This window comes from Channa argus, chromosome 13 (assembly GCF_033026475.1).
Source record: "Channa argus isolate prfri chromosome 13, Channa argus male v1.0, whole genome shotgun sequence".
NCBI lineage: Eukaryota > Metazoa > Chordata > Actinopteri > Anabantiformes > Channidae > Channa > Channa argus.
Window position 1 is genome coordinate 18,009,152 of NC_090209.1, and position 14,532 is coordinate 18,023,683.

Sequence of the window (14,532 nt, forward strand, 5' to 3'; positions counted from 1 at the left end):
AATTAGTTGTTTATTTGTTTTTTCAGCTTTTTCAGCCTTTACAGCTTTTCGGCTTGCTTCAGTAACAGTAGGAGTTTCTCAACCTGTCAAAGAATGTGATTAGAAAATATTTAGGGTTTACTTAAATATTTTTTCTTTTTGTGCATTGTCAATCATCTTCACTGCCTCATCTTTTTTTTATTGTTTACTATATACATATATGTACAATGTACTATAGGAATTTTAAACTGCTCATGAGAATGTGAGTGATATATTTTTCTTGACTTAAAGATGCTGACAAACCTTTCCGAGTTTGGTAATGTTTCTCTATAACATCTGCCATGATCACATCCTCATACTCTTGGTGTTTGTGTTTACAGTGCTGGGACAAAGTTGATTTGTGTCCAGCTTTTGTTTTTAAGTTTTTGACATCATTCACGAATGTTGATTTACAGTACAGTTAAATGTAGGAGGAAGCTAATTTTGTAGAATGGCTTTTCACCTTACTTGTTCTGTTTGTACTCACCTGTGAAATACATATGTAAAAAATGTGATCACTCATATAGTCTGTACCACATTATGACAAATTTTTGTCATGAGGAGGAATGACTGCTGATATTTCTGTTAAACCATTTAAAACAAAATGGCACAAGCGTAACTTTCAGTGCATCACTCGTTAATATCATTTTAGGCCAGGGGATGCAATTAACAATTATCCATCCATTTCTAATTTCACCTTTATTATTCACAATTAGACAGCAAATCTTTTACCATGCTGTTTACCATTTACCTAAAAACAGTTGAAAATTCAGCAATAGAACTTTATTTCCACTGCACATTTTTTTTTATTCTTTCATGTTTCATCCAGCCGTGTTCAACTGTTTCTGTCTTTGCCTACAAAGGGTGTGTGTTTGTTATGAGTGCAATGCTAAATTGAAAAAGTCCACAATGATAGAAAAAGGTTCTAAAATGGACTGCATATAATTAACGACCAACACAGTGCTGACCATGATCAGATTTTTGGTTTGTCATCTTTTTGTGAGCTGTAGATATTGTGAAAGTTTGTGACCCATGGTAATGATTGATTGCAACCTTGTCTCCCTTTGTGATACTGCTGTAGTGCCTTTAAGCCATTTACAGTGCAGTCAGTGCATATGTACCTGTCAGTTGTTTTATGTCCTCTAGTAATTGCCCTGCTTTAATTGTTGTAGACCACAAAAACACACTAACTCTTTTCTGTATTCCTGCAGTGTCCGCTTGCCTTTAAAATGCAGTCTGCAGATTATTGCTAACATTAGTTTTTCCCCCTTTACTCCTTTTTCTTCCCTTTGTTTCTTCATATCTTCTTCACCAACAGTTGTTCTTTTCTCTTCTTTGCTAAACCTCCCCTGGTCTGATACTTTACTATATGTTGTGGTTACTCTGTCCAGAAATCAATTGAATGATTTGTTTATTTGCTGACATACCCGTCAGCTCTGGAATGTCTGTGGTAGGCTTTGGTAAGACATGGCCTATCGGATATACAGTACCATACATTATATTGAGCAACCTTTATGTAGTACATTGTTCTATATACTTACTGGCTTGTGTACAATATCAAACTATGCTGTGAGATTTTATTCTCAAGTCAGAATTATGTACAAATGATGGTGTACTGTTAAAAATTATTTTCTTTATCAAAATGTCTTAATTTTATTTTTCTGTTTCCTTTAACGTGCCAGTCAACCTCATGGTCAAAGCAAACATAAGAAATATATATTTCTGTAGTGGGACAAAATAGTCCATAATTTTGCAGCCACTCTGTGTTTCTGTAGAATTAATACATTCCTGTAAGTTCTGTACACAATTGTAGTAGTTTTTCTGGACATGGTAGCTGTGTCAGTAGCTTGTATAGCAGCTGCCTCTTGCCGTACATTCCTCTCTCTTGTTCTGCTATGTATTGACTCACTGCTTCCTCTGCTGTCTGGCTGTGTGAACTGCATGTTGATAACACGAAGGGGTCACGCTGGCTGACCTCACTGAGAAGAAGAAGGGAAAGTTTGGCTGGTTCACTCAGTCCACAGAGACACAGGGTAAATGGGTTTGTGTGTGCATGAGTGTCTGGGAGTGTGTGTGTTGTTGTGCATGTTCATCATGACAGTTATGTTTTTTTCTGGAGTGTGTCTCTGCATGCATGTGTGCTTGGCTAACGCTTTTGTCTGTGCTTTTGCATCAGCACGCCCTTTGTTTATTTTACCTGATCCTTACCATTCTCATAAGCATATTCATTTCACCCCATTGCAGTTTTCACTACCGACAAACAATGCCCAACTGCTAGTGAAATGAATCAACACTTTGAAATGTAGAACAGATGAAAGGGGAAAACCTGTGATGAGCCTAATATCCCTCTGGAAGATAGGATGTAGCAATTAGCTCATTTTTGTAAGAGGAAGCAACCACGTTTATGACAAGTGTCTCTTTTAATTTGAGAGAGTAATATTAATAAGCATTATACCACCCACACAAGAGAGATTGCAGTTACTGTATCTTGATCAAGGTTTAATTAATATAATATTAAGGATACAGACACACATGTAGAACATTCAGTGCTTAAAGATAAATAATTATTATTCCTAGTAAAGCTTTTTGAACTAAATATTTTAGGCATATAAAATATTACAAATTTTAAATTATTGTAAACCTGACATAAATTATAATAATACTGTAGATGGCAGGTCTAATGTGTAAAAATAACTGTAAATAACTAATAAATTGTTTGTCTTACATTAAATGAAGTATGCAAATTTGTGTTGATCTATGTGTTTCTAGCAGATCTGTTGCCATAGCACATATAGTATGTGACATTTGCTATTTTGTCAAAATACTTTAGTTTGACAGCAATGTTCATGTAGTTTATAATTATTTTAATTCCAGTGTAAATTTCATCTTTACATATGGTATATTGTAGTGGATAACAATACATTAAGTATTACAGTAAAATGTGTGTTTTCAGAAAATCTTGTGTGTTTACTACAATGTGACTCAGAAGGAAACAGAATTGTCACTACTTTATCTAGATCTCTCATTCAGTCATCATCATTTTTGAATTCCTATCATTTGTATTTATAAAGGCAATATTTTATGCATGTACAGTATATATGATTTCCAATATACTGTATGTTGTAACCCTGTGACTGTAACTTGCAACATGCAGACCTGGACCAAATAGGTCTAGACATGGACCCAATCACTGAATATTTGTACAGAATTTTCATTAGTAACGATGCTTGTACTTTGATTTTTTTCCAATTCATAAATATTCTTTAATGAAAAGAAATACAAAGTACAATTTGAGTCAGGTCTGAAAGCATGTTTTTGCTGTGACTTGATCATTACAATACCTAAAAATCCATCATTTTGCAGTATTCATCAAACAGTTCAGATTCACATGATGCAACTTAAAGATCCAGGGATAAAGTGGAATATTGTCTCCATTTTTAAGAACTAAATTATTTTGGTTTTAAAAATTAACCTGGCTGATGTTTACTGCTTAATTTGTCAACAAAGCATTTTCTATTTGACACCAGCATTTTTCACATTTTATGTTTTTGTTTTTCTAGTGGTTTGGCTTGGCCTTTAAGCCACGTGAAACACAAAAAAAGATGCAATTTCAGTTCCATCTACCAATACAGAATAAAATTGGCGACCCTATGCTTTCTTTAGCTAAGTTACTTCAGCAGCTACAAGCTTACAAAAACTAATTTAGCCTATACTTTCTTTTTTCAGTCTGTCATATGATGTCATGTAATGTTCTATTCGGTAATGGACTCTAACTGACCATTTAATATGAATAAAAAAATATCACCAAGCCAAACCAAAAATGCATGGGTGCCAATAGAAATATCATAATGTGATTTATTTTTTCCTTCAATATTAAAAAGTTTATGTCTTGCATGTCTTTGGTGATTGCATAACTTAGATTTGTGTGTATATCTGCGTGTGTGTGTGTGTGTGTGTGTACTATAGCGAGCATGCCCACCAGTGAGACAGAGTCTGTGAACACAGATAATCAAAATGGAGAAGAAGACAAATCACCCTGCTGTGGACCGTTGTGGTAAGTGTTACTACACACATTCTGACATTTGATTGACAGCTCCATCAGTCAACTTAGTTTGACTGATCGAAGTTGAAAATTTTTCAGTTTTCTGGGCAAATGACAGTGAATGAAAGGTATTTCTGGCACAACTTCACCTACTGATAAGGCCCATGGATGAAAGAAAGCAAACGGAAAAGGCAAAAAAAAAATTCAGCAAAACTTTTATTAGCTATTTTATTTAATTTTATTATTTTTTTCACAACCATTCTATTTAAATCTTCTTTGGCGTGTAGAGTATCTTTAACAGACCCTGCCATAAGCTGAAATGTATTGGTCATATGATATAGTGCAAGTGTTCCTGGACATTTTCAAAAGCAAAGCAAAAGACACTGTTGTTACTGTTGTACAGTACATGTGACTCAAACACAGATGTTGTTGCCCTTTATTGAAATATTGCTTCACTTTTTACTCTCCCCAGTCAAAAAATTACTAAGTCAAAGTGCAGGTTAGTACCTTGGTATGTGTTGTGGGTCTTTATTAATTAATTTTAATCAACTCAACCTGCATGGTGATTTTTGTCTCCATTTGAATTGCTCAGATCCCCAATGTTTCATGTGGGTTTATGTCCATTTAAATTGTTGCAGGTTGTCCATTGTGTGTCACGTTTACTGACCAGTTATTGTCTTTATCCTAATCGCACCATAACTTCATAATTGCTTCTTGCATGTAATTTGTTTTTGTCAAGTTTATTGCGTAGTAATATAGTGCTGTCATTGTATTTCACCACATGTTAAAGTGCCTCTTTGAAGTGTGTCAACAGAAGAGTAATTACAAACACTTGTAACTAGACTCTTCTGAGTTTGGCCGTATGTATTCTGATCCTGAAGTGGAACTGTCTGTCTTTCAGTCGTCAGTGGCGGCGGTGGAACCGTTTTTGCCGCAGGAAGTGTCGCGCAGCTGTGAAGTCCGTAACATTTTATTGGCTCGTCATCATTTTGGTGTTCCTCAACACTCTCACCATTGCCTCTGAGCACTACAACCAACCTGACTGGCTGACTGAAGTACAGGGTATCTACTTAGCTATTTCATTGACTTTCTAATCTGAGGTGTATGATAACATTATTAACAGTCCTAAAATATCCTCTCCTCTTGTTTCCAGACGTAGCCAACAAAGTTCTCTTGGCGATGTTCACCTTGGAGATGCTGGTGAAGATGTATAGTTTGGGGCTTCAGGCCTACTTTGTGTCTCTTTTTAACCGCTTTGACTGTTTTGTGGTGTGTGGAGGTATCATAGAGACCATTCTGGTGGAGCTGGCCATAATGTCTCCTTTAGGCATCTCTGTTTTCCGGTGTGTTCGCCTTCTTAGAATCTTCAAGGTTACACGGTGAGCAACAGAACGTTCTGTTTCCTAGATGAAGACAGAGATAGCTTAAATGTTTCAGGCCCTATTTGTTTTTCTGTTTTTATTCTTCTGATTACACTATTGCATGACTAAGTTATAAACTTGATAGAGCAAAAAAAGTAAATACTGTACATTTTCCACACATATTTCTTTCGTGAGTGAATTGTGTTTTTATTTTATCTTTATCTGCCTTGATATCAAAATTTGTATCGACTGATACGGGAGCTAGTTACAAACGAGGTTCATGCCTTGTAAATCTGTATTATCATTTCCTAATTTGGACCTCACACTCATTGGCTGGGTTTTTGTGTCTGTCATCCTGTTAACTTGATTTATTTTTTACAGTCATTGGGCATCTCTTAGTAACCTGGTGGCCTCACTGCTCAACTCCATGAAGTCTATTGCCTCCTTGTTGCTGCTGCTTTTCCTCTTCATCATTATTTTCTCACTACTTGGCATGCAGCTTTTTGGGGGGAAGTTCAACTTTGATGAGACTGTGACCAAAAGGAGCACATTTGATAACTTCCCCCAAGCCCTGCTAACTGTGTTTCAGGTGAGGGTTTTATCCAGAACATTTGGGTATAATTTCCAGGAGTTATTGCATTCATTTACAGTATCTGTAATAATAGACAAATAAGACTTGAACTAATGCAACATACATGCATTCATGAAATAAATATTAAAATGGCTCTGTTATGTGTTTGCCAGATATTGACAGGAGAAGACTGGAACATGGTGATGTATGATGGTATCATGGCGTATGGTGGTCCCGCCTCCTCTGGAATGGTGGTTTGCATTTACTTCATCATTCTCTTCATCTGTGGAAACTGTATCCTGCTGATCACAAACATACACACATGCACACACAGTTACCATGCATAAAGAAACTCACAAACAAAAATCTAAATTGTTTTCTTCTTAAGTCAGATGAACAGACATCTTGCTAAACGTGTTCTTGGCCATTGCTGTTGACAACCTGGCAGATGCAGAGAGCCTTAACACAGCACAGAAAGAAGAAGAAGAGGCCAAGAAGAGAAAGAATAGTGTCAAGTACAGCTGAGGGCACCTAAATGTTTCACATTTCAATTTCTAGTCACATTGTTTTTGTAGACATATATATTACAAACACTTTCTAATTGCAGGGAAATTGACCTCCTACCTTGTTAGTTACTCTTTTCTCTGTCCCTCAGGGATGTTAGTTCAGATAAAACCAGAACTGAAATAACAGAAGGAAAGGATGGTGAGACCAAGGTGAAAAACAGTTTACAATTATATTTTTTCTTATATCATGCCACTTGTATATATATTAGACTTATATATGACTTAGATTTTTGCTTGCCTTGTACCTCACTTGTAAGTCGCTTTGGATAAAAGCGTCTGCTAAATGACTAAATGTAAAATGTAAATATTACATATAATTGTAAAATTCCAATGTAAATATGTAAAAAAATATAAAAAAATATTTTTCACATTTTTGAACTGTCAATCCCCATCATTATCTGCAGGTGCCAGAAGAGGACTTGCTAGAGGAAAGCAAAGAGTTGTATCCCGCCCCTGACTCTCCAGGTAAAAGTGACGTGTTTTAAGAAAGATGAGCTTTAACCAAGCAGGGCTCAATCTCATGTCTGCAGAATAGTTATGATGAAATATTTGAAAAAACAATCTGAATAAATATTCACAGTTAGTAAGTAAGTCAGTAAGTAAGTACTAGACTTTTTACAATGTAGAAGGCAGCAAAAAAAAAAAAAAAGCTTTGTGAAAAACATTGTGCCGTGTTACATAACAGCCACATAGTGAACATGAACATTCTGACATGTTTTTGCTGAATTTGTTGACATACAACAACTAAAGTACGATACAATGTATTAAAAATTGTCATCAGCATCAGTAGTAGATACAGTAATAAACAAAATAACATAGAAAAGGTTTTTATATTAAGATGATTAAAATAAATGTGTTTCCCAGTGTGTGATGAGGACTACAATAATCATGACCTCCCAGAAGTCCCGTCTGGACCTCGTCCCCAGAGGCTGTCTGAACTTACCATCAAGGAAAAGATGCCCCCAATTCCAGACGGGAGCGCCTTCTTCATCTTCAGTAGCACAAACCCGTGAGTTGGACTCATCGTACTTGTCTGTCTACTCAGTCTTTCTTCCATTTTCATTTTCTTTTTCTTTTTCTGTAGGTTTCGTGTATTCTGCCATAAGCTGATCAACCATCAGATTTTTACCAACCTCATCTTGGTCTTCATCATGCTCAGCTCTGTCTCTTTGGCTGCCGAGGACCCCATACGCAACTTTTCTGCTCGCAATATTGTACGTAATCAACCACTGTAACTGCAGATATTAACTGTTCTAAAAAGCTTTCTCACTTTTTTCACACACATTTCACCATTTTATTTTTTACACTGTGGCTGACAAATAGCCAGTTCACACAAGGTATTATGACATAGCACAGTAGGACCAGGTGTAAATGAATAATGCTTGTTCAGGGTTCTGTTTTTGTGCATGCTTTCAAACCTTTACAATGTCAAGGCTTACTGGGACTTGGCATTGTTAGTAAGACAGTTTCAAATTGTCACCCAGAAAGTTGCGCTCTGACTTACTAACTTATTTTCCTGCCACACAGCACTAGGTCAGGAAATTCCCATTTTCCTCACCTGCTGTTTTAAAATCACTTTTCTTCATATTATTGGACCTTAACATCACTTTTTTGTTGTTGTTGATGATGAGGATGTTTTATATTGTTTTGTACTTACATACAGTATCTATGAACCAAAACGAGCTGTGCTGGGCAACTTAAAATGTTAGTAGAGAATAATAACTCTTAAATTATGGGATATAACAAACCGCTCACGGCAGATGTGCACTATTGCATGTGTGCTTTAGCCACACTACGCCAAGACAAGCTGTGAGTAATCACATTTTATTTAGCTGACGGTGCTGTGCGTGAGTTACAGCATTTATACACCAAGTATTGCATAGTGCAGCTTTGATGTACTGTACTAGGGATTAATGTTTGACTGTATCTATAGTAGCTGAAAGAGAAATCATTGTTTGCTGTCATTCTGAAATGACTTGAACTTGTGCATTGCCTCTTGCAGATACTTGGTTATTTTGACTATGCTTTCACGGCAATCTTTACTGTTGAGATCCTGTTGAAGGTAAATGTCCTTTGTGTAACGTGTTGTGCTGTGCTGAGTAGAGCGTCAGTAACCCTGCGTGCTTATGTCACTCTGATTGCCTCCTCAGATCCTAGGCTATGCAGACTATGTCTTCACTAGTATGTTTACATTTGAGATCCTTATTAAGGTAAACAATAGAAACTGTTGCACTGCCTCAACAACAGTCTGCCACTTCCAAGCTTGCTGCAAACGTCAATCCTCCCTTTATTTTTGTCTTTATAATTTTTCGTCAAAATGGCTGCCCGATTGTCTTATTGTCATGGCGCCAATTCGTCAACATGGAGTTCATACATTTTTGTCTGATTTTTTTAGAAATGTCACTTTTTTCATCATTACTCACTTATGTATTCATCCGTGACCAGTTATAGAATAGTGGCTCTCCAGAGTTCAACAACTTGTTTAGCTGTTTCCCATTCTTACAGTTTTGTTTTTTTAAGCAACTTGATTAGCACCGTGCATCTGTTGTTATTTTGAAACTTTTTACCAAATATTACAGTTTCATTTACCACGCCTTTTTTTAACTTTTAAGAATTGTCAGCAACATTGACTGATTATTATATTATTGCTATATTCGAACAACAATCAAGTTTGCTTTTGAATTAGAATGATTTTATATTTGAAATATTCTGCATTGTGGAGAGATAAACTTGATATAACATGAATCTTCACTGCCTAATTATGTAATGCACACAGAGGTGTTACCCATCCTTATGTTTCATGCTTTGTAATGGTAATATATTTAAAATACTAGGAATCCACCATGGTCAGGAAAAGATCTGTTATGTCTGAATTCAATCCTCTGCCTTACCCCTTTGCTTGCTGCATGCCTGGGCCATGTAAATCTCATCTATTACAACTTAAGCCTAAATTCAGGAAAAGATCAGAGGCTGCATTTATAGCTTAATCTGCATCCAAAGTGAGTGTAGTGGCTATTTGGAATTTGCTCCTTTAGTCTGTTTCTAATCATTGTTTTTAACTAATTGTGTGTGTGTGTGTGTGTGTGTGTGTGTGTGTGTGTGTGTGTGTGTGTGTGTGTGTGTGTGTGTGTGTGTGTGTGTGTGTGTGTGTGTGTGTGTGTGTGCAGTGCTGCACATACTGGATATGCTTCTTTGACATTCATTATTTTTGTCTATCCTCTGTCTAGATGACAGCATTTGGAGCATTCCTTCATAAAGGGGCATTCTGTAGAAACTACTTCAATTTGTTAGACCTGCTGGTGGTTGGTGTATCTCTGGTGTCCTTTGGCATTCAGTATGTATCAATCAGTCCTTAGCAAGCAATAACTTTTACTAATATTCAAATAAAGTAGGATAACTACGTGAATATATATTACACTTGTTTGTCATTTTAAACTATACCTCTACCAGTGCTTTTAAAAATGTGTTTAGTTTCTGATCAAACTTTAAACAGTACAGCAAAAAAAAAAAAAAAAGAGGCAATATTCTGTTTATTAAAGACAAGATTAAATTGTTCAAATACAATTACAAAAATGCAATTCTAATGCTGTTGTGAAACATGTCCTTGAAATTGGTCAGCTGTATTCACTGGTGTGTTTTTCTGATTTCTAAAGGTCATCTGCTATTTCGGTGGTGAAAATTCTTCGTGTTTTAAGAGTCCTTCGTCCACTCAGGGCTATCAACAGAGCCAAGGGACTCAAGGTCAGCATTGCAATATTATAACATAGTGCATCTGCTTATGTGTCTCTGTGTGAATGGTTCCTCAAGTAAATATGTGCATACTTTTGCATGTTCTACAGTACTGCGTATGCCTACTAATATTAAATAACTGTGCTTTGCAGCACGTGGTCCAGTGTGTGTTTGTGGCCATCAGGACCATTGGTAACATCATGATTGTCACCACCCTGCTGCAATTCATGTTCGCTTGTATCGGAGTACAGCTCTTCAAGGTAGAGTAAAGACATGGAAAGAGGAAAAAAGTACTGGTTAACTCACCAAGTTTTTAGCTGATCAAATCAACTTGTTCTTCTGCTATTGAACAATAAGTAGTTGTACAGAGGTGGAAGGCTTTACCCAGGCAGGTCTGTGACTTTCCTTCTTGTTTTTGAACAAAGGGGAAATTTTATCGGTGCACAGATGATGCAAAGTCCACTCCAGACGAATGCAAGTGAGTTCATTTTATTAGGTTTGCTTCTTTTGACATTTGCATTTGCCTCTTTGTGTGCTAACAATTTCACTTCAAATTACAGAGGTACATACATTCTCTACAACAATGGGGACACAGCACTGCCCATGGTGAAAGAAAGGATCTGGCACAACAGTGACTTCAACTTTGACAATGTTCTCATGGCAATGATGGCTCTGTTCACCGTGTCTACCTTTGAAGGATGGCCCACGTGTGTACTGCTTGTTACTGCACATTTTTTTATTGTATCAGTTTCTGTGTATATATATGTACACATATGGGTTGAGGAGATTTGGAAATCATTGCATTCAGTTTTTATTTATGTTTTACACATCATCCCAACATTTTGGAATTGGGGTTGTACTTAAATTTAACAAAACTAAATCTCAAAGGTAGTGGTGATATGAATTGTCATTTTTTGCCTCTGTGATTTGTCTATTCCTGTAGTCTGTTGTACAAGGCCATTGACTCGAACAGAGAGAACATGGGGCCCATCTACAACTACCGTATTGAGATCTCCATCTTCTTCATCATCTACATTATCATCATCGCCTTCTTCATGATGAACATCTTTGTGGGTTTCGTTATTGTCACTTTCCAGGAGCAGGGAGAGAAAGAATATAAGAATTGTGAGCTGGACAAAAATCAGGTAGGAAGGTCTTTAAGTACTCTGTGTATGCATGCATTTGTATATGCTTGTTTTTAATGTTTCAAATCTGACCCATGGATTTGATAAACTACAGTAAATATTTCAGTCTCCTAAGTCTAAATGCCATCAGGTAATTTGTCAGAACACATATAAATAATGTTTTGTTTTATACTAACATGTTTTGAGCTGTTGATGTCTTTTTCTCTTCACCCACCTGCCTTCACAACCACCACAGCGTCAATGTGTGGAATATGCTCTTAAAGCTCGTCCTCTGCGGCGCTACATCCCGAAAAACCCTTACCAATACAAGTTCTGGTATGTGGTCAACTCCACTGGATTTGAGTACGTCATGTTTGTCCTGATCATCCTTAATACCTTGTGTCTGGCGATTCAAGTAAGTGTTTTTCATTCACTCCAGTCAAAATTGATATAATCTATACATTGATATACTAAAAAAAGTGGTATTTTGGTTCTGTATTTACACTTACATTGAGTCCTTGGCAGACGCTTGTAGCCAAAGTGACTTACAAGTTTTTAATAATAGATTGAAGTGCTTAGGAAGTTATGAAGGAGTTCTGTTTTCAGCAGTTTTTTAATATTGGGAGTGAGGTCGCTGACCGTGCGTTTGGCAGCTCATTCTACCAACCTGGGATTACTGGGCTAAGAGTTTTGCTTGATGTCTTCTCTGCGGTGCTGGGTCTATCTGATGTCATTCGTTGGCAGAGCACAGTTAACACGAGGGATTATAGACTTGAATGAGGGTGTTGAAGTGAGAAGGAGCTGTCGGTTTGACAACCATGTAGGCAAGACACAAAGCTTTGAACCTGATGCAGGCAGCTACAGGAAGCTAGTGTAGAGATCTGAAGAGTGGGCTGATAATCAGTCCCTTTTGTCTCATTTAACATGAGGCATACTGCTGCATTTTGGATAATCCGCAAGGGTTTGATTTTGCATACGGTAACCCCAATAACAGGGCATTGAAGTAATCAAAACGATACAAGCAGTGCTTGCACTATTAGTTGGGTTGTATATTCATTGAGGTAGGGTCTGGTCTTTCAGATGTTGTAGAGGTTGAATCTGCATGCCCTAGAGTCTGAGGATGTGCGGTCTGTAAAGCTCAGTTGGTCGTTGATGATGACCCCTAGATATCTGGCAGACTTAGTGGGGGCAATCCCTGCAGATCCAATGTTTTTGCTGATGTTGCATTGTGTCAAAGGTCTGGCTGCGAAGTCAAGAACTGCGGTTTTGGACAGGTTGAGCTGAAGATGTCTTTCTATCACTCAAGCAGAAGTTAGAGAGATGGGCAGAAATGCCTGACGAGACAGTGGAATCATCCGATGGAAAGGACAGGAAGAGCTGTTTGTCAACAGCATAGCAGTGATAGGAGGAAGCCATGTGAGCAGATAATAGAACCCAGGCATGTAGCATAGATGGAACCAAGAAATTAGTCCTGTTGCAAAATGGTAGAGAGGCTGTGAGAGTTAGAAGCATACCCCTGCCAGGACCAAGAGGACAGACAAGAGGATCTGATGGTTCACAGTGTCAAGGGCTACAGATAGATTGAGTAGGATTAAAACAAAGGACTGAGGGTAGTTACCATGGAGAGACCAATCTTGAAGTTATACAGGTTGACATCAAGGAGGTTGTTCTGGTAAAGAAAGTCTGAGAGTTGATTAAAAACTCGTTATATGGTCTTAGCCAAAAATGGAAGAAGAGAGACGCGTCTGTAATTCTCTACAGGGGAGGGTCAAGAGAAGGCTTCTTAAGCAGTGGGGTAATCTGGGCCTGCTTGAATGAAGTCGGAGAAGTACCTGTTGTGTTCATGATTTGTGTAATGGCTGACATTAGTGTGGGTGCAACTGCTTGAAGGAGAGTGGAAAGGTTCGGATCCAAAGAGCAGGTTGCTTGATGGATGGTGAGGAGGATGGTGGATGCGTCGTCCTCAGTCAGAGGTGAAAATGAGAGCGATGCAGTGTTAGAAGAAGTTAGCAGAAGTTACATCCTAATGTAATGTTCTAGTGTATCCAGTTATGAGACACTGACCAAAAATGAATGATTAATAATTGATTAATAAGTTCTGTGATCTGCAATCAAACACCTATGATTTATAATCTGAATAAAATTGGCTGTCATCTTTCCCCCATCAACCATCAAAAAATAATATTGCGTAACTTTACAATGTAATATGCATTTATTCTACATAGTGCACCAGATTTATGTCATTTGAATACAAATACACTTAAATTACGTGTCGTATTAATAAATGTTTGTTTAATATTTCTGATTAGCCTTTGTCATGGTGTTTTTCCAGCACCATGGTCAGTCTCATCTGTTTAACTATGCCATGGACATTCTGAACATGGTCTTCACTGGGGTTTTCACTGTGGAGATGATCCTCAAGCTCATCGCCTTCAAACCCAGAGTAAGTGTCCTTTCCTCCTTTACAGACACTGCAGTTTTTGAGCAGAGGATTTCCTAAGGAAATAAATCCCAAATTACCATTAGTTTCTTAAGTCCCTTTGCTTTGCTTGAAGTTTTTAGTTTTAGATCTCCCTTTATAGTTTATTTTTAAAATGTCTTTGTAAGATTTTATTTGAGAGCACTTCCCTTGTCCTTGTAAGCCAGTCCCCATACATTTCCTGTCCATATTACTACCCTAACACCCCCTCTAATTATCCTTGCAGCCTTTCACTCTTGGGCCTTTTACCCTCCATTACACTTATGCCTCATTTACTTTCCTGTACCCCCCCCTCTGTTCATGCCCTCCCCTCTCCTCCTGCTGGCTGTGCATGCTGCCATATTCAGGGCTATGTTGGGGACGCCTGGAACGTCTTCGATGCTCTGGTGGTGATTGGCAGTGTAGTCGACATCATACTCAGCCAGGTAGAGAGAAGTTAGTATGTACAACTCTGTCGTTCGCTCTCCCTGCTCTCCCACTGCTGCATCCACTCGCCTTCTTTTCCGTCTTTTCCATTTTCTCTCCTTCCCTGCCTTCCTGTCTTAATTTTGTTTAATCCTTTCAAGTTGGCTTGATCCAATTTGTTTTCATGACATCTGTTGCAGACCAAATCATCTGCCTGTGTCTACAACTAAACCTTGT

The 14,532-nt window shown here is 37.6% G+C and overlaps 1 protein-coding gene across 8 annotated transcripts in view; it reads left to right on the forward strand.

Moving 5' to 3' along the window:
- Positions 1-14,532, forward strand: part of cacna1db (calcium channel, voltage-dependent, L type, alpha 1D subunit, b) — a 71,523-nt gene that overhangs the window by 38,082 nt on the left and 18,909 nt on the right. For 3 of the 8 annotated variants that reach the window (XM_067526482.1, XM_067526485.1, XM_067526483.1), the window contains exons 10-32: positions 1,977-2,051; positions 3,985-4,072; positions 4,533-4,559; positions 4,962-5,122; positions 5,214-5,439; positions 5,803-6,010; positions 6,166-6,286; positions 6,393-6,507; positions 6,648-6,708; positions 6,963-7,023; positions 7,423-7,567; positions 7,643-7,772; positions 8,561-8,620; positions 8,709-8,768; positions 9,786-9,892; positions 10,212-10,299; positions 10,440-10,547; positions 10,713-10,765; positions 10,848-10,994; positions 11,231-11,432; positions 11,668-11,826; positions 13,744-13,854; positions 14,238-14,315. In XM_067526482.1, coding sequence (XP_067382583.1) covers positions 1,977-2,051; positions 3,985-4,072; positions 4,533-4,559; positions 4,962-5,122; positions 5,214-5,439; positions 5,803-6,010; positions 6,166-6,286; positions 6,393-6,507; positions 6,648-6,708; positions 6,963-7,023; positions 7,423-7,567; positions 7,643-7,772; positions 8,561-8,620; positions 8,709-8,768; positions 9,786-9,892; positions 10,212-10,299; positions 10,440-10,547; positions 10,713-10,765; positions 10,848-10,994; positions 11,231-11,432; positions 11,668-11,826; positions 13,744-13,854; positions 14,238-14,315 — 2,591 coding nt within the window. The remainder of the gene's footprint in view (positions 1-1,976; positions 2,052-3,984; positions 4,073-4,532; positions 4,560-4,961; positions 5,123-5,213; positions 5,440-5,802; positions 6,011-6,165; positions 6,287-6,392; positions 6,508-6,647; positions 6,709-6,962; positions 7,024-7,422; positions 7,568-7,642; positions 7,773-8,560; positions 8,621-8,708; positions 8,769-9,785; positions 9,893-10,211; positions 10,300-10,439; positions 10,548-10,712; positions 10,766-10,847; positions 10,995-11,230; positions 11,433-11,667; positions 11,827-13,743; positions 13,855-14,237; positions 14,316-14,532) is intronic. The other 5 variants (XM_067526484.1, XM_067526487.1, XM_067526488.1 and 2 more) reach the window with 5 other exon arrangements.